Here is a 27,210-nt window from a genome sequence, read left to right on the forward strand (position 1 = left end):
AATCAATCCAAACAGAGCTAATATTATATATTTTATATAGTTGTTTTTGGTCTCAAACGTTTGCTTTAAGTTCAATTACTAATTTAATATTTATTTCTTTTTTGACACGAGTATTCAAATAATCTTTTCCCAGTTTTTCCGACCCATAGTTAGTGAAACAAAAAATGTACTCATTTTTACACCGACAGTTGAATATAATTTGACACTCGAGGATATTATACTATTCTCAAATAATAAATATAAATATTTAAACACAAGTATACATAAGGAAACATTCTAAATATGTTGATTATAGTTATGATTAAACTCAAATACAACCTATAAGTACCAATTAAATGTAGAATTATCGGAGTTTTAATAATTTTTATATATCACTGTAATTATGTGTATACCGAATCTAAATTATTCTTCTTATAAAACACTTTTGAGAAATAAAGATGGTTTATCGCATCGGATATAGTATGGAATATTTTTTGAAGAGTATAATAATAATTATGGTACATCTGCGTCGCTTTTTAGCACGTGATAAATAATATTTGTATAAGCTCGCATGCATTCATATTTTTCGTTATATTCCGTCCTTTACACATAATATTGATATTATAATGTATAGCGAACACGCTTTTGTTTTTTGCTTTTTACACACGTGCATACTTGACACGTGTATGGACACTCGTACGTTAAAAATAAAAATACGTTTTCATCGAACACAACCTTTATAAACGACGTCATGAAAAAAATTTCAAAAACAATATTGCGAGCGTGAGAGTATTTATATAAATTTATGCAACCAGCCATTGCAAAGTGGTTTTATTTCCCTAAAACCACACAAAATCAATACAAAATCATAATAACACACAAATGTGTATATTTATTATTTATTACTAGGTATGCACTTGTGAAATTTCTACACGAAAACTATAATATAATATAATATCTCGTTTGACTGTTGAAAACGTATATAAATATATGTATCCACGTACCTACTTCGAATCTGTCGAAGTCGACAGTATGAATCAATGATCGAAAAAACAAGCGAAAAGAATGAATGTCGAAAACTTGACACGGAGTCTTTCAGTTTATGGTTGGAGAATTCTATTAAGTACCTACCTATTGTTCACTCAGATGTTCATAATGTCAAGACAATTCACTATAAAATTTCAATTTTTTTTTGAATTGGTGTTATAAAAGTTTACTTACCCACGTAACGTTACTTGTAGTGTGTATTATTAACTATTCAATGGTCCACGGAATTAATATTTTACCATCTCTCCGAAAACAACTGTTGATGGAAATATATTTTTTTCAATGTAACAGTGTTTTTATTAAGATTAATTATTAAAAGGTTTTCGATTGCTATTTTTTTTTTTTTATGTATTTCATGTGACAATTGGTTTTGCGACATAACACTTTACGTACATAGTTTTACCACACACGTGGAATTCATGTATATTAAAAACTCGGATACTCTACCTTCGACCGATGTTTAAATAAAAAAGAAACATATATATATATCGCCACCGCCCCCAAGTGTGAGGGTGCTAAATATTCATACCGAGTTCGTGCCCACGTCAACCCAATAAAGGTTGTCTTATTGAAAAAAGACTAATACGAAAAGCAATACACATTGCACTTTTAAAATTCTGAGTGGAGCAAGGAATCTATTCGGTTAAAATGCAATTTGTTTTATTCTTTGGTAAACACTATTTGAATTCGAGGTAGTAAAAAGCTCATTGTGTAACACTTTTTGGATTGAAGATTTAACAAGATATATAAGTGTATGTACTATTTAGAGACCCGAGATGTTTTTAAAATTTTCAAGAAGGTTTTAAAAAAATAAAATCTATAATCAACCAATTATTTTTTACACTCTAACACTATCTCAATAGCCTAACCAACCATTCAATCGTATAATATATTTTTATTTAACTTACACGAAATGTTGTATATTAAAAAAAAAATGTAGACGTAACATTTTTTAAATATTAAGTTGGTGTTCATATTATATTTTTAAGATTTAAATAAAATACAATTATTATTATAATCGTAAACGCAAGCTCACAACAAGTTAAAATATGATAAAATATATAATATTATATACTAAATACTTATTCGTATATAAAATTTAAATGTTGGTAACAATATATTGTAACACAAAATATAAAGATATTGGTCAATGGTCAACAGCTTTATAAGTGGTAGCTTTACTAGCAAATAGTGGAGTACTTAAGTTGTTATTAATTTCAAAATTGTAAATCTAGTTCTTTGATCTAAACTATGTAATCTACCAATTTGACTGTGTTATAGTGAATTTCTTTTATGGTTCCTCTGAAACGACGAATCGAGGCAGTCACTTAATTTGTTTTGTGATGAGGCACCACGATCACATCATTTCCATTTATGGAGAATCTCACCGCCCCGCTTGTTGGGGCCTATAAGGATTCTTTTGAATATTGAAACAAGCACTAAGTTCCAGTTGATTATACTATTAATATGATATTCAATTATTGAATGTACCGGAGTAAGACGAACGACAATCTGTTTTTATTTTATAAGTGTACATTTGTATTAATAATTTTTGTAATAATCATTTTATACAGTTATTACAATCCTAAATGTTGTTTTTATATTACGTATAAATGTATAAGAGAGAAAAAATGTTAGTTATTATAACATAGTACGTTATACATTTAAAAAAAATATAGTATATAATATTATAGATATAAATTAGACATTCACGCTATAAAATTATAATCAGCTTATCTAGCATGTTTGACATGGGCCTACATCATTTATAATAAAATATATCACTCAGCAGTTGAATGTGTTATTATTATTATTATTATTTTTTATCTCGGTATGCATTTCACGCGTTTCAAAATAAACCAACTACCAACGGAATTCACAATACTTTGTTTAGAAACTATAAATCCTGCGGATACACGTCCAAACGTTAAGGTTTCGTCATTTCACTATCTCGTGTCATTTCGTCCCACCCAGGTCACGTGTAATATATATGGTACGCTGTATATTTGTACGCTTATCTGAAACTTTATTCTAACCGACCCCGTAAATTTACTCATGATTTTAAGCTTAAAAAAATCTATAAATTCTTTGGTCGTATATTGTGTCTCTTCGTCCCTAACGTAATTTTAGAGATCTTATATGAATGTTATCAATTGAATATTTAATCAGTGCCTCACCATATTATTTTATTAACTTTACGTATTTTATCAATAACATTAAGTTTGGTTAGATTTGTTTGTATTACATACTTAATATACGTATATATACAATTATTAATATAGTTTACCCGATTTATAAGTAGAAACATAATATTCATACTTGCAACGTGACGTAATAATTATCAAATCTAGTTGATACAAGTCCCTCATATTGCTTAATATTTAGAAGTACGAAACTTTTCTATAATATATTAAGAATCTCGTGGTGTTTACATTCAAAATCATTTATATTTTGTAAAATTAGATTTAAAACATTAAATAACTTATTTTATTTTTCTAATTAAAATTATATGAAAAGGTTTTATTTAATTTAGTTATAAATTTAATTTATTTCCTATGCACATATATCTAAATTATTATAATATGCAATATTAGAGAAAATATACATAGATTACAGTACACATAATATGCTTTTATCAGTTATGAACACAAAATATATGTAATATCGATTTGATGTAAATACTTGTTTAACACTTCTCGTTAACTTTATGGATATTCAATGTTATGGCTTAGTAAGTTATAGACTATAGTTCAATTTACTACCCACTAAGTGTTGCCTGTTATAACTTCAACTCCAATAATAATTATTCAAATAAGTTTCAATACAATCATATTATTAATGGCGTCTTTGACGACACCTAATATTATTCAAATAAATTATTATAAATCTAAACCTGTGAATCATTTAGTTATTATTATTACCTTTGTATTATATACGTATAAATGTATAAGTAGGTACTTCATTATGTTTATAATATATACATATTATGCACATAGGCGCAAATAGTATTAGAGATTTGGGAGAGCTAAAGCTCAGGTCCATGCCGGACTCTTCGAAAATCTTCAGGTTTTTCATGATGGGGTGAGGGGTTACCTAATGGTTAGGAACGGCTTAGCCATTAGCTGTATAATATACCGAGTGTCCACAAAAACAGGGCAAGCACTATATCTCGATTACTTAATATATATTACTCAGTACCCTTTACTTATTTTTGAATTCTGTTTCCGGGACGTAAGACTAACTAAACTATTGAATCATAAATCCATATAACTTACAATTTTGTAACTCTTGTATTTTGCGCATGTAAAACAACTTCACTTTTTCTGTGTACCCACTACCCTATTTTCGTGAACACACGTTGTACACATATAATCCCTTATACTCTCGAATAATATTAACAGGAGCATAATTTCATTTTAATCGTTTATTAATAATTTTACAATATAATTGAATTAATTTTTTTAGTTCATCATTACTTTTCTACATTCATAGTCCAATAAAAATATGATAAACAATGTGTTCGTCAATTTAAACATCAATAGACGATTATTATTGGCTATCGTAAGTTTAAGGTTTTACTACCGTGTAACATATTTTCAACTTTCAAGTACAAATTAGTATTGTTCTTCGTGGCGTAACACAACACGTGCCCCACAATAAATTACAACACGATGAAATATCTAGTGCATATACTATAATAGCTTGCAATAGTCATATGTGTTTACTCGGCGTAACATACTGACGGGCATTAGTCTTTATTCGCATTCCGGAATCAAATAAACGCGAATATTGTTAGTCCGCAAACGATGATAGAATGCCCCGCAGTTATATTGCTTGATATAATATATTGAAATTCGTAATGTATAATATTATTATTATTATTATGATTATGGACTGTATTTCATATGCCATATTATGTGGCTACCGGTCGAAATACCTCCAGACAATATCTCTGAGCAAAAATATCTATTCTGTGAAAAAAAAAGGTATGGTGATGTGGACAAACAGGGACAAATGGACGCAGCTGCTTGTCCGCAAGAACGAAATAATAATAATAACAATATGATATTTTACATATTTTATACGACAGTAGTATAACATATTATACAACGATATCATTTTTTTCAGGATATTATGAATTATCCGACGTTATCGTAATCGATGAAAATTCGATAAAATCACCTGCATACCGCAGGCAATTTCTACAAAGTGAATGCATTTAGGTTAACCAACTAAAACAACAGTATCACCCAAGCCACTTCAAATAATCCAAAAATACTTTCGTTGATTACAATATTGTTGATGTTGCATGGCTTCAGCAGTTCAGCTGCTCTATTTTTCAAACAATTAATAGCAACCGTCGTATCGAATTTTGCAGCCTCCGAATCACGAGTGTGTTCATTAATACGTTTTAGTTATTATTAACTGTCAATTCCTGTATTAATTCATGCCTTCACTCACGTTTGAATTTACATCCGCAAATTTGTTTAAGTGGTTAGATCTTAATTTATCAAATATATACAGTGAAATCTCTCCTTCCCTAACGGACACCTCTCGATAATGGATGTTTTATTGGGAACCAACTACAAACTTTTTACAATTTCGAGCCTCCAAATAGCGGACAACATTTCAGCAACCGAGAATGTTCGGTGTTTAGGGATTTCACTGTATAACCGCTTTCAGTAAAATTGATTACGATTCAACTTAATTGATGCTATATATAGGCACTAATAATATTATGTGGTTTAAATAAATCAAGATTATGTATTATATTATACGAGTAATTATACCCCGTATTGGTGAAATTAAATGTAGTCACTGCTGTTGGTTAACCATTAATAACCAATATCGTTGTTCTAGAAATGTATTGGTATGCAGGAGGTTTTTCATCAATTTATATCGATTCTGATGCAGTCGGATAACACCTATTATCCTAATAACCTGATATAATTAGATATATTGTTGTATATAATATAGGTAGGTATATAATGTACTACTGTCGTATAAATGTTAAATTATTGTAATTTAATTATTTTGTACTCGCGAACATGTCTAAATGTTCTCTCATATAAACGGCCGACCGCATCTATTTGTTTAAGATCGATTGTAATTGCATAACTTACAACTATACGATTGTTACACAGGAGGAATAAAATTCTGCCGACCAAAATAATCAGTGAGATAAAACGTTATATCTATGGATTATATTAGCTGTGTTTCTCATCGATATTATATTTATGCTTGATGTATGATGGCGGTTCTATGATAGAGTAAAATAATGAGTAATAATTAAGTACTCACATGTTAGTAGATATTAATTTATTATGTCCCTTAACTGTATGCCCAATACGAATGATTTTTTAAGTAATACATATCAGTATATCACTATATTATGTATTTGTGTGGTTGATAATATATATTATTTTCTAACAAACCAATTTTGTTTTTAAAATGTTTAGATGGATATTTTTAATAAGATATATTTTATTTTAAAGGGTTTTTAAGGAAGTGCATTGACCGGAGGTATGTTTGATAAATTTATTATATTTTCATAGATATACTTTTACGGGATATTTTGGGCAGAGATATTTATTTTGGAGATATTTTAACTTGTAACCATCATATTATATACAATACTCCAAACAATTGTGTTGGTGGTATAGCAATGTAAAATGTTATAAATTTACCAAAAAGAAACAATAAAACGTGCAACTTTTAATTATTTACCACTATGATCCTTTGGAATTTTATAATCATATTCTTGTTATGGTAGGAAAATAATAATCCTTATACAAATATACAACTATACATGTCATTATGATGAGTAATATTGTGACATTGTATTATCAACGACTATAATATTATTATAACTGCTTTACCAGTTAATTATTTTTGTCAAGATTAGATGATTGCACGCGATTAATAGTGAGATTTTAAACATTTGAATTTAGGTATTATAAGCGTCAAAAAAATAAGGTTAAAAACTTAAAAGCACAACCCCTTAATTATTATTTATTACTTGTCTTATTAGCTTGAAAAACGTTAAAATTAAAGGACAGAAACAAGAACCAGGTATGAATAAAATATAAATGAAATTGTGCAGCCAACTGTATCAAACAGGAAAACAACTTAAGAAATATACGTAAACAACGAAAAAAACCACAAGATGCTTGTGACAAGACAGCCGAAACATATAAAAACAAATTTCAAATGCTAAAAGTCGAATCTAATTTCCGTGAAAGATTTCTCCCGTGAAAAACTAATTTCTCTTAGTTTTAAATTAACAGTCAAACAGATAGAACAATCTAAGATAATCTGGGGTGGTTTTTTTTTTTAATGTAGGTGCCTATTAGCGTTATATTTTTTCTTTTATTGCAGTTAGTGAAACAAAACATGTAAATAATAACCTTTTATCATTTTAAGATATTATATAGATATAGCACAAGCTAGGACTGGTCTGATTGAAAAAAAGTTGCATTATGTACATTGTACCTACCGGCTACCACTAACTGATGAATATGTGAAACTAAATATGATATATTATACACAATATAAACACCCAAATTAAGGTAATAATATTATTATAATATATCATTAAAATGTTTATAAAATACCAAAAACTTATTAGTATAGCTTATTTCTTTTTAAAATGTTAACCTCTAGCATTTTATTATAATATAATATGAACAGTAATAATTATATTTCATATATTTTATTTACAGTATTTATGCTATTTTTAAGATGTATTCTATTTATAATTAGGCACACCTAAATGCATATTTACGAAACAGAATGTGTTAAAATATCTACTTGTCTGAAATCGCACATACTTGTATTTTGCCAACTAATGTAAGAACCACACAGCAGACATTAGGTACTAGAAATATTCTCGAATTGCTTAACAAACAACAATTTCTGATACGATTATATTATACGCTCACCAAATCCATAACTGTAAGTTTTACCAACTCTTGTCCAAACATTGTCTCCCAACACAACTTCCGCAATCGTCGTCTGATTTGGAGATTCAAACAAGTGGCGCGAAGCGATAAGTCTTCTCTTGGCGCATCTTCGTGTTCCGTCGTTGCCCCGTACTCTTCGCCTATACAACAATCATAGCATGTTTATTTTATAAAACTTAAATTACAATATTAAATGACTACATATTTTTAACTCGTTCACATTAAAAAATACAATTAAATGCTAAAAAATGTATCGCTCTAATATTGCCCCATTTTCAAATTAATATACCTAATCTACCACATCACTAAAAAAAATGCGTTCAATTAAAATATTTGATATTTTGATAACGTCGTGTACATTATATTGGTATAAATTCTAAATTTAAATTTATGGTATATATTATTATGATTAAAATGTATAATAATTCATAGGTACTGTTACAAATACTTATATATTATATTGAAATAAATGCAAATCATTACACATTTGATAGAAAAAGAGCTTCTCGTACTCACATTATCTCTGACATCTAAATATAAAATATTACATTTCAAGAAACAGATTAGAGACATTTTAGATAACATTTATTTGTTAAAAGGTAACATAAACACATATACTGTATAGTTAGTATATTATTACTTCATAGAAAGGTACTTTAAGTTATTCAGTTACAAACGTGGTCCAAGACGTGGGACTGAAAGAATAATTTTAATATTTATACATTTCTACGTTTATTGACTTATCTTTAATTAACTTTTTTTTAAATATTAAAACTCGTATCAATTGCTTAGTTTATTTCACTGGTAATTATTACATCTTATGTGGATACAAACTATTACTCCGTACTCGTATGAATTATTTATAAATGTTATATAATGTAAATTTCGCACTATGTATATTGTATATTATATGCATATCAACGTAACTATATTATGTTAGATATTTGATTAAACTACTGTCCTTGGCAGGAATGTAATAGTCTCTATAGAATTTCAGGGCACAAATTGACATCGACTACAATTATATATACGTTGTGCTAGCTAGTTTATATACAGTACACATTTATGTATACGAGTATACGCTTTGGTATTTACTCGATTTCTCGCTAAATCCTTGAAAACCGTTTGGCACCTCAGTTACATATTTTGTAACCGGCGATGGAGGCGAACAAACTATTTGAAAGCAATGAGTCCCATTGAAAATTACTTCCGACATCCGTTTTACGATTCTCCTTTCTTCAGCCGACGCAATCTTCTCGTCCGTCGACCAAAACTGCAAATCGTCAGACGAAATCGTAGTATATGGCTCATCGTCGTCATCTACAGTGATAATTGATTGGCCAATCGTCGTATTCGCCATTACAACGACTGCGTCCAGATTTGTCGTCGATTCGGTGACCACACTCGTCGTTGACTCTACTGTAGACCCGGCCGGGATCGTTCCACCGATTGCAGTTTCTACCGAACTTGATATCGATTCGGGGGTGGTCGAACCGAAGTCGAATGAAACGTCCGTCGAACTCGTAATTGTTGACCCAGCAGAGACCAGATCCCTGGTCGAATTCTCCGTCATCAACTCGGTTGTGACCATACCCACAGTCGAATTCTCCATCATTTCGTCATAATTGTGCGCATAACTGACGTCAGACTCGGTGGTGGTGGCGGTATTTTCGGACGAAGACTTCTCGTCATAGTATATGACCTCGGCAGTTATTTGTACATCATCGACGGTCCTGAAAGTCGTTTCAGTTGTACTTTCAGTCCATCCGGTGCCATTCCGGTTCTCACTGAAAATACCTGTAGTTGGACCGAAATTCGAACTGTGACCGAGGTCTGAACTGTGGCCAAGATCCACTACCGTTGACGATTTGGGCCTTGTTGTAATCAATTGCAGCGGTGTGATCGACGAGGAGACGTAATCGTCAACCGTCTGTGTATGCTTGTCGGCTGGACCGTACCGGACAGATGGCCACGAGAACGGACATTCTATCTGCTGTCGATAGCAATTCGGCTGCGTATCGATCGTATGGGCGACAGGCAACTGAAGTTTCGTCGTGTTCGACATGGTGGAATTCATGAACGCCAACGTGACCAATACCGAGGTAGTTGACGTCATCTTCAACGAAGATGTCGTGGTGGCCGCTGTGGCCATAGTTGCCGCAGTGGCTGCTGTGGCCATGGTGGCCGTGGTGACTGCACTGGAAGCTGTGGCCATAGTTGCCTTGGTGGCAGCGCTGGCAGCTGTGGCCATGGTGGCCATGGGGGCCGTGACGTTGGTTACGTTGGATTTCAACACCAACAGTTCCTTTGTCTGCAACACGTAAACGTAAGTAAAACAGTGCCGTCGTCTTTACATTATGTAAACATGAATAAGTACAGTACGTATAATATTATAGTATTTATCATATTACAGTAAATTTATCCCAAAAGTAATATCATCATAGGTACATCTATGTGACAAATCAATATAGTTAAATAATGTTTTTTCAATAGTTATATAATATATTACAATAATTCCAATTTAACGACATAAATTTAAAAACTTTAACAAAAATTGTTTGCGCAGTTCAATTTGTTGTACGTAAAGCTTTTTTTTTTTATCTTATTTCACAATCAAGAAGAAATTATGAATATTGATTGAAAAATGACCAATTAAGAACAAACTATCAAACTTTGTGAGAATAATAGTTATGATTTACGAAGGAACTAAAAATATAAATAAATCGAAATTGTAATGTGTATGTGGTTTTCATAATATCATAATCTATAAAAAATATGTATATCCATTCGTAGGTTTATTTTATTGTAAGGTTCCATGTTTCGGAGAAGTTCGAACACTATAACACCGTGACACGAGATTTTTATATGTTAGATGATACATTTATTTCAGATACTATAGGTATACTGAACGTCTTAACTTCACTCTACTATAATTTACGATTAATTGTATTATTGTATCAAGATGAAGTGATGAACTAACATTATGTTGAAACAAATAGAATAATAAATAATATTTTAATATTACCAATGTCAACCGTTCGATAATTCTAAGTTATTTCTGTGTTTGATCTCGTTCCTATTATAGAGCATATTATAAATACATATTCGTCCTGTTTTTCTATACATATAGTTATACACCGTTAGTGGATATTCATTATGTTAGAAGAATTATTAAATGTAATCATTGCGTATACTAAAGAAGCACTTTGTCGTTCACATACACTTTATACAACTGCGTTATTATCTATAATATATACTATGAATAATGCTCTTTAAAAAATGTTTACTATCAGCCATGACGTGTGGTGTAGAAAATAATTTATATCACCATGCATAAGAATATTATACCAACATGTACCTACGTATACAATTTAAATTAAAATATAGGTGCCCAAAAACTAGGTGTTGCGAGGCATACCGTAATCCTCATCCAAATGCGTATGATATATTATTTACTATTACTATTGTATAATATTATTTTAAATCGATTTATAAGCTGTTGCAATCATAAACTTACTTATGGTATAATAATACGAGTATGCACAGTTTGAGAACTTAAGAAAAAATTATTATTCTATTTTATATACAATAATAGCAAGACATTTTAGATATAAAAAAAAAATAATAACTGTTTGATTAACATTTATTGTGTACTAAAATGTAAAGTTTTATTACATAATAATATAAAAAATACATAAATTGCATAACCATAAAATTAACATTTTTACCGTAGTAAAAATTGTAATTGTGCTAATGAAAAAATTCTAGTATTTTCGATATAATTAAATTTTGTTACCATTTCGTCCCCTTTAATATCGAATGTTCCTTTGAAGGTACTGAAAAATGCACTACTTATATACTTCAGTGAAAAAGTAATAACATTTTTTTTTTTTTTGTAAGTAGGTAGGTTAGCCTAACGTATAGGTAATTTCACAGAGAAAAAATATAATAACAGTTTGAATATATTAACCCTATACGATTGACATAATTATCCGTATGCAAATGACATTCAATCGTAACTATATATTATATAATATACATATAAATTCACGGGACAACGAATAATTAACACATTAAAGGGGTTAAGATACACTTACCATGTCGTTGATTTTCACAAACAACGCGAACGTCAGCGTGTAAAGATTTAACAAATTCAACGCCATAATCCTAAAACATAAAAAAACGAGACATCAGCTTATAAGAACATACTTTCTGAATCGAACGAGATTTGCCACTCCAGACTAGTAACTACACAATGTGTCATTATGCCCAAAGAGGCAATGGTCTGTGTGAGTCTAAGTCAGTTGATTTATTAAACTTTATTGCGAGAAAATCAAAGCTAACCCATCATAGTATAAGCCTTAGAATTTTCATCGGGCGTAATGAAAGAATTTAATTAAGTTATATCTTATGACTTATAACAATCCGGAACATATTAAATGAAAAAAATGTACGTCAATATCAATTTGAGGTGTATTCGGATTAAACAAGAGTTTATTATCGTTATATATTATTCATCATCGTCTGTCAATACGTGCCAAAAATATTTATTTTGACATTGTTATTAGTGTAAAATTGAATTAAAACTTACGATACGCAGTATCTGTTAATACAGTAGGTATTTTAGAATTTAAAATAATAATAATATAATTTAGTATAAGTGTTTCCCTAGGTACCTAGTCGTAGTCTATAAATTATTATTTAAGTATTTAATTATTCTAAATAAGTCACTTAGGTATGACGATTTCAAATTTTTTGGTAACAAATTATTACAAATTGATAGGCCGTATTATATAATAATAGTTCCACAATTTGAATTTAGGATGTTAGGCCCTATCTTTTATTTTTATGACTTATGACTTATGATTAATATATCTTAAGCTTACAAATTCTTGCAAAAATTAATTTTTAATTTAAGTTTAAAAGAAAAAACTTTTCAAATGTTGATAAACATTTAGCATTTAAATTTAAATTAACGATAAAAGAAACCCAATTTCACAAAACAATAATTTGTATTTAAGTTAATACGTATTTCTACGCCTTCTTCCGAAAAATAGGGACTAAATGACAGACAGTTGCAGCTGACAATCCTTGAAACAATATAATATGTACGTGCAATACACAATACTAAAACACTCTGGTTTCTGTCTACCACGTATAATCGTCTTCTGGTGACCCAAATTTATAAACTTACGTTCATACAATATATTTATATATTTCATATATTATAAATAAATAAACTTATACATTTTATCTAACAAAAAAAAAAATAACTATAAAAATTCATTCTTAGTATACAAATATAAAATAATAATTGAAACTATGACATCTTAACCAGAAAAAGTAAGTACAAATTACAAATGAGAATGTTTGAACTATTAAATATTGTAGTTTAGGTAAATAATATGATATTCATATAGGTAGTAATTATTTTTTTTTTATATGACTAGTTATGGTTTAATTATTTTTAATTATATATAAACATAAATATAAATAGTTGGATTTTACTGATTTTAGTTCGAATTACTTAAAATATTATTTGAAGAGGTATACGTTTATACTTAATCAAAGCAATTATATAAATAACTATAATTTCTAAATACTAATTTCATTTAAGGATTAGGATAATCCTATAGTTTTAACAGAATTTACTGATTCATTCCTCATATTCCATCAAACGATTTGAATTGTTACAACAGCGCGCGCTATCTACTATAGCGATAATACATTTGTAAATTACAATTTTGGACCACAAAAAAAATATTTATATACGTTTTAATAAAAAATGTTTCGGATGTCATATTAAAAATAAAATAAAAACAAAGCATATTAATTTATCTTGAGAATAAATTGCCGTATGAAAATACTTTTGACAAATATCATGCGATTATTGTGAATAAGGCCATAAGGGTGAGATACAAAAAACATTTAACACTCATTAACTAGGTTAGCTGTTGGAATGGCTCCAATGCAATTATCAAAATTTACATTGCTAATAGGTGTACACTGTAAACTGTACAATGTACATATCCCTCTACACGTGTCCATACAATAAACCATATCCTGTTATTATGCATGGAATTATAAGATCGTGCGCGCATGAACGGCTTGTTTTAGTACTAAAAATATTCGAAAAACCTTTCAACTTTCACACTTTATTGGTTAAATATAATTACCTAATTGAATATTTTCTTTAAATGTTTAAAATAGTTGTATATTTGATATTGTATTTATTTTTAAAATGTACAGATTATTTAAACAACCATGTATATTCTATATTAAAATGTCTATATTATGCGGTTAAATTAATATAAGTATTTTTCAATCATTTCGAGTCTATACTATTGGAACACAATTATTGAATAATAAATCTAAACAGGTGGTGTATTATTTTAAATTTGTTTGATGATAATTATATTATTATACAATTAATGTCATTAATTTCGCTTGTGATTCAATTTACTATAAACTTGTGTAACGGAACGTAAAGTAGGCATCGTTGTTGAACAAATTCTACTTCAAATTAAGTACGTTTGTAAATTAAAATGTTATCATTTAGACGCATTATAAATTACCTATTTGTATTGGATATAATCTAAAAAAATCAACATTTAAATGGTTGAGATACCTTTACTCTGTAAATAATATTATATTACATGTTAAGTATTTACCAATAATCATTTTGTACTTGACGTAAAAAACACACTAACCTATACCTAGGTACACAACGATGACTGGAAAACTAATTCAATCATAATATTTTATCCCTTATAATCTGATTTTAAAATACATTTTTGAAACAAAAACTGTTTCCGTGAAATCAACTTATCAATCAGGTAAATGTGTCTTACAAATCAAGGGTTGTCCTTCGGAATTTTGTAACAATTACATTGCTTATAAACAAAAAAAGGTGGATAAGTGGATGTCGCTCTGCTGTACAGTAGGTTACAAGTGGGTCACTGTAATGGATGGTGTTAAATTTGAATTCAATGATATAATATCATTGTATAAGAAAAACGATTCTGAGCGAAAACGGTCAGTCAGCCTATGATATTACCAAGTATATTTGATGATATTATTGTGAATAAAGTAATTTATATATAACCTATTTACGTGGAGCCTTGTTTTAAATTTTAAATCCTTAGCCATAAAAGTTAAACATTTTATACATTTTTAACCACAAAATAATTAATAAATTATAAATTTGATAAATGTTGTCAAAATTTGAACTTTAAATGCTTATAAAAAAAAATTGTGCCTATGTATTTTTAATATTTTTCAACTGCTATTAGAACGATATATCAGGAGCCTTATATTAAATTTTCACGCTTTTTTACCCAACAAATAAAAATTTATTGTTATTTATAGAAAAAAAAACTAAAAAAATTGAAAACTGACAATGTCCGTAAACAGCTCAAAAAGAGTCAAAATATTTTCAACATTTTATGGTGTATAGAAAATGCTAATATGAACATTCAGTGAAATTTTCAAGTATCTACAGTCATTTGTTTTTTAATTACAATAAAATAAGAAAATTGTTACATGAGAAATCGAGTAAATATCAAATGTTGTAAAAATATAAATTTCAGACGCTCATAAAAATTTAATTTAAGTTTCTTCTAGACATTTTTTTTTTGATAAAGGTAGACAAACTTATGAGTAATCTTATATTACATTTTAAAATCTTAGATTTAAAAAGAAAAATTTTTATGAATTTCAACTCAAAATAATTTGCTATTTTTCGTGATTTTTCCGTATTTTGTCAAAATTTGAACTTTAAATGCTTATAATTAAAAACTGTGACTAAGGATTTTTAATTTTTTTCATCTGCCTTTGAAACAATAACCTAGGAGCCTTCTATTAAATTTTCAAGCTTTTTTACTCAACAGATAAAATTTTATTGATATTTATAGAAAAAAAACTAAAAAAATTGAAAACTGACAATGGCCGTAAACAGCTCAAAAAGAGTCAAAATATTTTGTAAATTTTATTGTGTATAGAAAATGCAAATATAAACAACCAGTGAAAATTTCATGCATCTACGGTCATTTGTTTTAGAGTTACACCAATAACCAAAATCGATTTTGTTAAAAATCGATTTTGCGTAAAAATTCCCGTTTTTCCTTAATTTTTCTTTTGTTTTTCACATCGCTTTTGAAAACTACTGGGAAATTAAAATTTTGACCTCCCCAATGCACCAACGATATTCACTTTCCCATCGAACAAGATACTGAAGTCGAAAATCGAAGCATTATTTCGACTACTTATCGTGTACACAGACACAAAAATAAAAAAATAAAAAAAAAAATAAAAAAAAAAATAAAAAAAAAAAAAAATAAAAAAAAAAACACACATCATTGTAAAATCAATACATTCATCGTTTCACTCAGAATCTAAAATCCATTCCAAATAAAAATATCATTTACAATAATTTTCTACACACATCAACAGATGAAAATACTACCCAAAGAATAACCTTAAACGATCATCTCCATAAGAAAACAAAAATGAGCGGTTAGAAATGTTAGAATCACAACTGTATGGCAAGACGGCTTTTCAAATTATATGTTCCCATTATTTTCATCCTGAATACAAAACAATATATCGTATGAGTGTATAATAGTTGCTGTTGTTGTAATAGAAAGAACAATAACACAATATATCTATTCGATATAGGTAGGACCGAATATTTTATAATTTTTATTTTAATTTCTATTGTAGTACATAATACTATTCTTAGATGATGGTTATTATTTATTATTTATTTACTACAATTGGATTTATAACTACATGCTATTTAATCGAGTATGAAATGTATGCAATGTTATTGTATAGGTAATATGTGGTACGGTTGACAGGAGTGAGCCATACAATTAATATTAAATCCGCGTTAAAATTTAGCATTAGACCAAATTAATCTTTTATAAGTGTTTGAAGTTCCAAATATCAACAATATTAGATATTAAACTTATTATACCGTTTACTTCTTAGATTTTTGTTATTTTATTGTAATTTTAAAAAAAAATATATTAAAAGAACGTCGTAGGTACTAATAGTAGGTACTTATAGTGTTTAAATGTTGTCTCTATATCGAACACACAAGTCTTACTACAATTGTAGTACAGTAAGTTTATTTTAAGTTAATACCGGAGCAAAATAACTTACTAGGTATCTGAAAACTATAACACCTACAACAGCTAAAGGCCTTAGTCGCTAAAAAAATGATATCATATAATACAAAAATATTGGCAAAAATCACTAATTAGTTCAACCTTCCATATTCGTATATTACTATAATAGAAAAATAAATTTCTAGTAGTGTAGTATAAAAGTTTTATAAAATATTCTTAAAATTAGATATTGACACACCCGTTTCCACTCAGAATCGTTTTTCACATGCAATTATTTATGATTAAATTCAAATTTAACACATCCATTACTTAAACAAACTACAGTGACCTACTCAATGCCGAGATGCGTTTGAAATCTACCATATGTATATAACGGAGCGACTCCCGTGGATTTTGTTTTTGTTACCTATATAAAATAAAACATTATTACTTACACAGTTAACTATACGAAAAAATTATTTTGTTTGAGCATGTATGTTAATATCAGATTATTATTTTTCAATTTTCTGGATTGTAATATTTATATTTGATTCTGAGCGTGGCTAGTCTTACATGTTTTGTTTTTTTTTTTCGTTTTTTTTTTTTTTTAGTCAACCTAGCTTATGTAAAATATAGTTGAATATATTATGTATTAACTTATAATGTGATTTTTTCAGAAAATTATTATGACATAACTACGATGACTAAGGATTAATTATAAATGGTACCTAACAATAGTTAGTGAGCAGCAGTGAAACATTCATATTTGTAATTTTAAATCACATTTTTATGTTTCTGTTATGTCCTCCAGAAGTTTAGATATTATGAAATCAGCGATATCGAATAAAGGATCATATTATTATAATTATAGTTTAAATAAAAGTCACTAATCCAGGTTATATAAATAGTACAACAGTTATACGAATTCTCGTTTTGTAAATATTTGTATAAAACAATTTGTATTCAAAGTAAAATTGCTGGGTAGATTTTTATTTCATACAAACTCACAAGCGTCTAATCATCCGTATACAACATGTAACAAATACTATAAGTAAAGGTACGAGCAGTGACGCATGAAATATTTCCTTAACTGTGTAGTAGATATTTTTTTTTTTTACTTTCGTTGCGAAAATATTGAATCATGTTCAGGCACTTTGGAGAAATTTCTTTCAATCGATTTTTCAATATTGAATCACGCCGCTTTTTTGTTACCACGAAAAGTCACGTACAAATGGAACGTAATTCAAACGTACACAGCGCATAATTTAATAGAATATTATTTGTAGGAAATTCGAGCAGGTCTTTAATTATTTTTTTTTATTATTATTTTTTTTGGTGATTAAATCTTGACTTTATTGGTATATTGGATCTTCCCAATATACATAATATAATATTGATTGTTTTTAATTTTTATTATTAATAAGTCTAATATTTAAACGATTTAATAAAATACAATCAAATCCTTCGGCTTGTATAATATAAACAAAATATAATATTCAAATTTCCATTTTAACAAAATTTATTTATTTTTGTGACTTGGCTGGCGCGTTGACTGCTATCAGTCACGCAATATGACTGAGAATAAGTAACGTCCACTGCTACTAGTTCTCGGATGGGTTACCACCCGGGTTCGCAATAGCAAAAACCTGGCCACACTCGTTGCTTACCTACCGTTACAACCTCACCGTACCAACCCTACCAACCATAGTCCATAATCCCTACAATAGCTCTAATGACCATAGTTGCCGGACTCGATTTCAAAAAAAAAAAAAAAATGCTTCTCTAGATAATAAAAATATTAACTGCAAACTTATATGTTTCAAAATATAAATATAAATTATTAAAAAAACTTAAATATTAATCATTGATTTAAATGTACAAAGCCAACACTTTGCATAAATTATGTGACTAACAGATTCATCGATGTAATTAATCAATTGTATAATGATAATATAATTTAAAACATTTTAAAATATGGTTGTTAATAGGTTTTTAAAGTAAAATTAATATATAAACATAAACAGTTTTACCACAAGAATGTTACTGAACTTGAATACTTTGCTTAAAATGAATAGAAAATATAATGCGTTATTTTGTCTACCTATAGCAAGAATGAAAGTGGTTTAATCTTCAAATAATAATGAACGAACCTATAAATTTAAGGTTTAATTTAAATTTAAAAAAATCAATTTGTGACTTCCGGTACATTGAAAAAAGGTGAATAGAATTTAAATAAAATACGAGTATCTTTTATCAAAAGAAGAAATTAAAATTTCACGTGCAGACCTTACATGGCTTCAAATTTGGGGGGTTCCCCCCCCAGGCTTTTAAAAATGTTTGATTTCTTAATACATATTATATTAGGTACTAACTATTAATTTGTGGAAAATACCATTATTGGTCAATAATCATAAGTCATAAGTAATAAGTATTAACTATAAGAGGTTTTTTATTGACAAACTTGCATTCCAGGTTAGGGTACTATCTAAGCTCCCTTAGCAATTTAGTGATGGCTAAAAAAAATACCCCCCCTCCTTTGAAGCTGCGTTTGGTGCAAACCAATAGATAATATGAAGTATATTTGGTATTTATAATACTTACCTGGCCAATTGTACACGAAGCGTGGTCCTCGGGTGGTAACTCTCCAACACGCCCAACACTTCAAAAGCAATCGGAAAGAACGTACCAATGAGCGTCATGACAACTGTGATTTCGTATTTTCTCCAAAATGTGGATTCAGCTTCTGGTTCTGTGGACCTGCCTACCACGAGAATGACGGCATAAACTGAACTTCCCAACATCCATACCATATTCAGATTTGCAAATATCCTCAGAGCCACCACTTTCCAACTGTGAAAAAGGCGAGAATAACAAAAAATATATTATAAATATTTCTATTACACTGCATGGTGGCAAAGAGCGGAAGCTAACTATTGGAGAAGACGTCGCCTTTTGCAGACTTAAAAACAGACACAATCCCCCCCCCCCCTTCCCGTAAAGACGTAGGCAAATTTAGTTTAATTAACCGGTTGGTCACGCATGTGGGTAAAAGCGATATTCGGGTGGATATGTTATTACTTTTGTTTGTCTTTCATTCTTTCAGCTTCTTCAAGCAATGCCTCTTTAAAACCGAGTATAATCGACGATATACGATTGTGGGCGGTCTCTTCGTTTCCGATCATGTAATCCCATCCGGTGAAGAGTTTCCACGTAAAAATGCACTCGTCGTCTTTTTCGGACAGCTTGCTCAGACGGGAGTTTGCGGCCATTCTGTGCAATAATAATTGATACAACGAACAGACAATAATTAATACACATTAAAACGACTGTTATTGTCGATCAGATATCCAGGTAGTATAATATATACTTTCTGAGCGTAGCCACGAAACTGTAAATGTAAACAACGAGCCCCGTAATAAAGTAGGCTGTGGGTAGCCGGTATCCGGTGTCTGAACTTTGTCGATTCGAATAGTAGCCGTAAAACATGGGTGAATGCTGTAGGACTCCCTCGAAGTTCAACAAAGTCATTAATTCCATAGAAGTGGCCTGCTCCTCGGGCAACAGCGTCTTGCGCTCTCCAGTGTCTGCCTTGTTGGTCGTTAAAATCTGTGAAACCATAACGGTTTATTACTAACGGGTACACTTTGCGTTATTGCAAGTACGGGTGTTCGGGTTAAGGTGTGCATAACATTGTGATCATATAATAATATAATCGTTACGAGTACTTCGGGCATGACGACGAAGGCTGCCAACAACACGGATATGACAAAGTTCACCCAGAACAACCAGCGGAGGAACGTAAAATACGAAGCGACTACCGTGCCGAATTGTGATTCAATTTCTTTGATCGTTAGTTCCCATGGAATTATTTGACTTATGAAATTGGCCATCTCCCGTTTACTGTGCTGCCATTGCTATATTTTCACGGCAAACCGTATTTTATCAACACCGAAGAATTAACGATATTATCGTTAAAATGTATCGTATTACTTTGACTAGGACTATGTGAAACCGCGCCATGATATCTCTCGTACTTTTGCTCATCGCCAAACGCTCTTGCAGCTGACCCTCGTGCTTCTTCACGTACTCTTTGGCTTGCTGGACCAATTTCATCTTCCTCCGTATGGACCATGGTTGCTGACGTACGCTGCCTAATACCTCTTTGTGTAAACGGATATTTTCAAATATCTGCTCTTGAGAAATACCAGCGTCTTCGATATTAATCGCTGTGCTGTAAACATAATATTATTATGATTATTTAATTATTATATAATTATTACACAATGCACATAATATTATACTATATTGTACATTTGTACTGTGAATAAATATATAATCTTTAGTTTTTTTAAAATTTAAAAAATACCTATGTTTCTATCGAAAATATCATAACTTAAGTCTAATATATGTGTATTCTAATATAGGCATATACAGGTTGTAGGTACTTAAAAAATAAAAAAACAAAGAAGATTTTTGAAATATTTACAGACCGTATTTAATTTTATAAATCATAATTTATAGATGTACGTGTAAAATAAAAACTAAATGTAAATAAACATACACAATATTTACAATGTTTACAATGTTTAAATTATACTAACATGTTCATAACATGGGTGTATCTTCATAATGATAATGTGATATGCAGTCTTAGAAAGTATAAAAACGTCATAAAATCATATTATTTATAACTGATTCTGACATTATAAAAAAAGTTAGAAATATGAAAGGGAATAGAGTATTCTCTGGGGCCTGGTGAACCGAAACGTAGTTAACGACAATTGAATCTGAGAGGTAACGTTGGAAGTCAACTATGTGCGATTCGTACTTGTCAAAATAATGTCTGTATAGAATGAGAAGAAATCTCTAATTCCTAAATAGCTCTATTTTAAAAATATTAATAACGGTTTTATTTGTAATTTTAAAATTAACTAAGAATCGGGATGGGCTTAATATTTATTTGACAAAAATTACTACCTACTGACAATTTTTTTATATTTAGATACTAAAGGAGATGTCATACAATGTATTAATAAACACAAACTTTTTCTTTCCAAAACAAAATTAAATTAATAGTGCGCAAAAGTATTTACTTTATTTTTAAATAAAAATCATTATTATAGCGTCTATACTTAATTTAGAAAAAAAGGTTTGCTCTTATGACTTTGTCCATTAAACAACTGAAGTTAATTGCTACAGTACGTTACTAAAGCTTTTAAAATTCAATATAGTGTTGGTATATTTTCACTGAACCAAAACCAAACTGACTAAAGCGTAGCATATACCTATAAATTAATTTGAAAAATGAATTATGGAGATTCTTGCAATGCCAAAGGTTCATTAATCAATCATAAAAATAATAATTGTATGTTATTCGTTACACAGCAGTTTAATCTAGGTAATTTTTCCACACGTATTGAAAAATGTCCTATTATGTATATTCCTATAATAACCATTTTTATGGGTTTAATTGTCCATACATAAATATTTCTAGACATTTATAAAAATAATTTTAATAATATATAATATGTCAAGATTTGAAATAAAAATATTTGTTTCATTAGATGTACTTACTATAAATTTTAAAATTAAGAAATAATTATTTGATTGGGAAATTTAATAATTATTTTTATATTAAATAAATCTTAACTTCGGTTTGAAATAATTTAAAACACTACATTTTGATATTAGCTTTATAATATACAGTAATATTATTTATAGATTTAAATGTAAAACATCTCATCAACACTTTCGACTGTCCAAATATTATAATGAATAAGGAAATATTGTGTGTATTTTGAAACCCAGTCGACCAAATTAGTACACGAAGACTGTTTTTAAAATCTAAAGACTCAAACCCATACAGAGAGTATTCACTCTGATTTTTAAGAATTTCGGTTAAAACATTACTATTAGAAATATTTGACGTTTCCGTCATAAGTAAAAATTAAAACGTTCCAGGTACTCATAAAGAGTTTCTACAATGATTTCCTCACAATATCAACAAGACAGAAAACGTCAAGCTTTCAGAATGATCGGATATAATTTTTATTTTTTGTTGACTATAATAATATGTATATCAATAACACAAAATGTAAACAGTTTTATTTTCATATTTCTTTACGTTTCAATAGATATATTTCAATTTTTTTTATGTCATAAATACAAACATTATATAGTTTAAACCGTTTTACTTTTCAGAGGAAATTAAACATCTTTTCAAGTAATGATCTGATTTCAGATCATATACTTAATATATATTATATATTGCAGCTATAAATCGTTGAATTTCCTTTTATATTGTATTTCCTTTTATTGTTAACATTATAAAAACCAAATAATCATAGGAATTGTATTTTTAATGTATACTTAAATTACTCTAACCTTATGAACATATTATTCATATTTAATTTAATAATTTTGATTTATTTTAAGAAAGTACACCCTAAAGAGTAAGAGTATACAGTTAAAATATAATATTTATACTGTATAGTTACAAATTAAATAGCAAAACTAAAAATAGTGAACATTGTTTGTACATTAAGTATTAAAATAAAATATTATTGATTTTAGTTTATACATAATATGTTTTTTTACAAAATATTGAATTTCATTGCCCTAACGTAAAACTGTAAAAGGCAACAAATCGGATTATATTACTATTAGTTATTACTATAGAGATGTAGTACAACAAAGGGTAAAAAATCTACATGAAAATCTATAAAACTATTGAGTAATTTTAATAAAAATATTAAGACAAAAACTAGATATCTTGATTTTAATAGTTTAAGACCAAAAAAGATAACAATGTCACCACAACTATAAAATTGCATATTAGTTCTAAAAGCACAAAATCTAAGAAATCTTCTTTGAATTTTTTCTAGTTTATCAATTGAACCTTGTTGACTGGTGTTTCAAATAATTGTGACACCCAGAACGCATAAGCTTTTATTATAGATTGCCACAATATGGGCATGGAATTATATATCTGCAGAAATAATGATTTCTAGGTCACGAATAGTAAGTCACTGATTTTAATAGGGTGCCACCTATATTTTAACTCAAATTAATACGTTTCCTGGATCGATAAAATAAAAGACATTAATACCATTTAAAACAAACCACCCAGAAATTCAATTCAAATGTTGTTGTAGTGCAATCGCATCGTCGTTTGTATAAATAAGAGCACAACTCTTCATATCATTAGCAAACAACAGAAAATTACACTGTTTAAAACACTTTACCAAGTCATTAATAAATACTAAAAATAGAAGTGGAGACAATTGCTCTCTTGAGGAACCCCGGGAGAATCGTTTATGCTACTAGAAACCGAGACACTCAGTTTTACCTTATATGATTCAATTTTACCATTTAAACGATTGTTTTACAGCTTCAATTAAATGAATTATAATTTATAGTCTTATAATCTAAGAAACTCACTCTCCAGAGCTGGTTGTAAAAGCTGACGACCTCCTTCGATCTGATATTAAACTGGCGTCATCCGGTAGCATTGAAGACACGGGAGAAGACGATCTTCTTTGCTTTTGGTGTTTGCCTTTTCTAACACTAAGCCGCTTATGGAGTATCGCATTTACACTAGCTGAATAATCCTCATCGTTTTCTAAACGAAACCAATTAATGAAAACACATATTATTAAATGCGCAATGTGTACGACTAAAATATCAAATCTAAATAAAATTCAAGCAGTATGTAATAAAAAGCTGATTAATTTAAGCGCGTAGATAATTAAAATGTCATATACTTATTTATATAGCTATTGTAAATACAATACTGCAAAGTCGATATCAATTATGTCTATGAAGTTGAGTATTATGCTTAAAATTAATAAATATATATACAACGCTTTCTGGGCGTCATTGTCGTTCAAGTAAATGTAACACCCAGACAAACTCGTTCATATCATGGTGTAATTTTAAATTCATTATAATATTACGAAATTCTGGATATTGTTTTAATGGGGAAAACAAATGAATATTTTACCTAAGTAATTACTGCATGTTACATAATATCTATACTATATTATTATAATATTTATTAATATCATTATATGTATGATATAAATTATAAACAACCAAAACCCAATAAATTGTACGACAAGATTCTGTGTCTTTACTTGTCTTGATCTTGACAATCGCATCGCCTTACGGTATAGGTATATGCCAGTAAATGTATCACTATATTTCTATTATATCTAGTATTTACTTGGTTATTAAATTGTTTTATTTAATCGTGACTCATGAAATAGTTCAAATATTATATTATCTATACTTTTAAAAATGTAAAACAAATTGTGGACCAAAATAAATATTTGATGTATTTTTTTGTATTACACTGTCTACATTTTACATCCTACATCAGCACTTATATGGATCAAAGTACACCGACTGGGTAAATTTTCTCAATGAATCGTTGTTTAATAATAAATATTGCCCGTAACATTTGCATAGATCGTTGCGGATGAATAAAGCACTGCGTACCGTCTGAATGCGCTCGGCTGGCCGAAAACCGAACCTTTTCCACGGAATGTCCTCTGCTAATACTCATGTCGTCGTCGAAAAACAATTCTCCTGTCGACGAATCACGGCGACCCGGTGACGTCGGCCCCTGTAATTTCCAATCATTTAGATTATGTAGCCATATAGGTCATATTACATCAAAGCGAACACAATCTCGAAATGTTTAGACACGTTACTATTATTATAATGTTCAACTGTCACACAGTGTGTTAGTGTGAGTGTGTGAGTGTGTGAATAACTCGGATACAATTCACATATTATAATTATTGTTGTTATTATTATTATTATTATTAAATGTACAATGCTTATAATAAGTTATAAGTTATGTAATAGAATACAGAACAGCGTGCGTGAAACCTCGTTCGACCGGGGGATGCCACGCGAGTCCGTTTTGGGTGAAATCGCGTGCAACGTCTCCCCGACATGGCATAATAATTGACGGTTGTTGTGCCGCCATTAAGCAGATTAAACACCCCCCTCTCCGCGACCCACTCCCGGCGACCCATTCATCCCTCAACCAGGAGAACCCCACCGGCCGTCGTCCGACCTCACGTCCACTCCTGCCAGAGTTAATTAAACGTTACGCGGTGCAACAGTAAAATTATTATTATTACGCGACCACCGCCACCTGGAATTCGTGTCCTTTTTAGATTTCGCGAACGCAATCAGCGGCTCGTCCTGATGGGATTCCGCGTGCCGTGGCAAGGACGCGGCCGTGTAATTTATCATTTTGCACGTGCACGCATAAAAACACGATGAATCGACTCCGTGACGTCCGAACAACACCGCGGATGTGAATATGCTGTGTAGATGTGACATTTCCGGACATCCGGAATATGTACATAATATTGTGTGTATTGTATTTTACGCGTAAACTGCAGTTGTGTGATCGGACGACCGGGTGAGCGAATTATCACGGCGAGCGGAGAACGCGCCCGCCCGGATGTAGGCATGCGGCCAGAAATATAAATTATCCGATTGTCAACGGAACGAAAAGAAGTCTGTCGACGGTCGTATGATATACGGTCCACCTTATATTCCCTAAGCCTATATCATCACGGGCGGGGTCCTGTGGCAGTACAGACTTCTTAACTTTTCAAACTTTTTCTAACCTTTTATTTTTGTTGTAAATTGTTAAACGGAGGGTTTTCTCAAAAATGTCATGAAACCATATCGAAATTCAAACGAGTGGGGTTTCCGAGTTGTTAAGTGTCGTTTGATACAAGGATAGTAATTACATGTTCGAATGGAATCTGTGTTGAAACTTTGAGCATTTTATAATTTGTAAAAAGTACATCTGAGTGTAATACTTTAGTACTGGACTAGAAAAAATTACATCTTTTTATATTTCGTATTTGATAAACCATATCTTCTAAACATAATATCCAGGTTGGGATTGTGCGATTTTCCCGATCTCGTCTTTAAGTGCCGTAAAAAATAAATAATAATCGTTTTGTAATATCTTATTTCGAGAACTGACAACCGCCCCGTAATATATTATGCCATTTTAGTCAAATATAATATGTGGAACAAGTAAAGGTATTATGAACAGATTACGAAAGATTAACTGCGGT

At 29.7% G+C, this 27,210-nt stretch overlaps 1 protein-coding gene across 1 annotated transcript in view; it reads right to left on the bottom strand.

Moving 5' to 3' along the window:
- The window catches only part of LOC132947397 (transmembrane channel-like protein), a 60,501-nt gene that overhangs the window by 15,141 nt on the left and 18,150 nt on the right, over nt 1-27,210 (bottom strand). The window contains exons 2-11 of the mRNA XM_061017673.1: nt 25,598-25,724; nt 24,539-24,719; nt 21,089-21,329; nt 20,824-21,012; nt 20,466-20,704; nt 20,177-20,368; nt 19,700-19,948; nt 12,086-12,155; nt 9,084-10,299; nt 7,968-8,128 (exon numbers count right to left, since the gene is read on the bottom strand). Of these exons, the coding sequence (XP_060873656.1) occupies nt 7,968-8,128; nt 9,084-10,299; nt 12,086-12,155; nt 19,700-19,948; nt 20,177-20,368; nt 20,466-20,704; nt 20,824-21,012; nt 21,089-21,329; nt 24,539-24,719; nt 25,598-25,664 (2,805 nt within the window). The 5' untranslated portion in view covers nt 25,665-25,724. The remainder of the gene's footprint in view (nt 1-7,967; nt 8,129-9,083; nt 10,300-12,085; nt 12,156-19,699; nt 19,949-20,176; nt 20,369-20,465; nt 20,705-20,823; nt 21,013-21,088; nt 21,330-24,538; nt 24,720-25,597; nt 25,725-27,210) is intronic.

Source organism: Metopolophium dirhodum, chromosome 6 (genome assembly GCF_019925205.1).
Source record: "Metopolophium dirhodum isolate CAU chromosome 6, ASM1992520v1, whole genome shotgun sequence".
In the NCBI taxonomy this organism is placed as follows: domain Eukaryota; kingdom Metazoa; phylum Arthropoda; class Insecta; order Hemiptera; family Aphididae; genus Metopolophium; species Metopolophium dirhodum.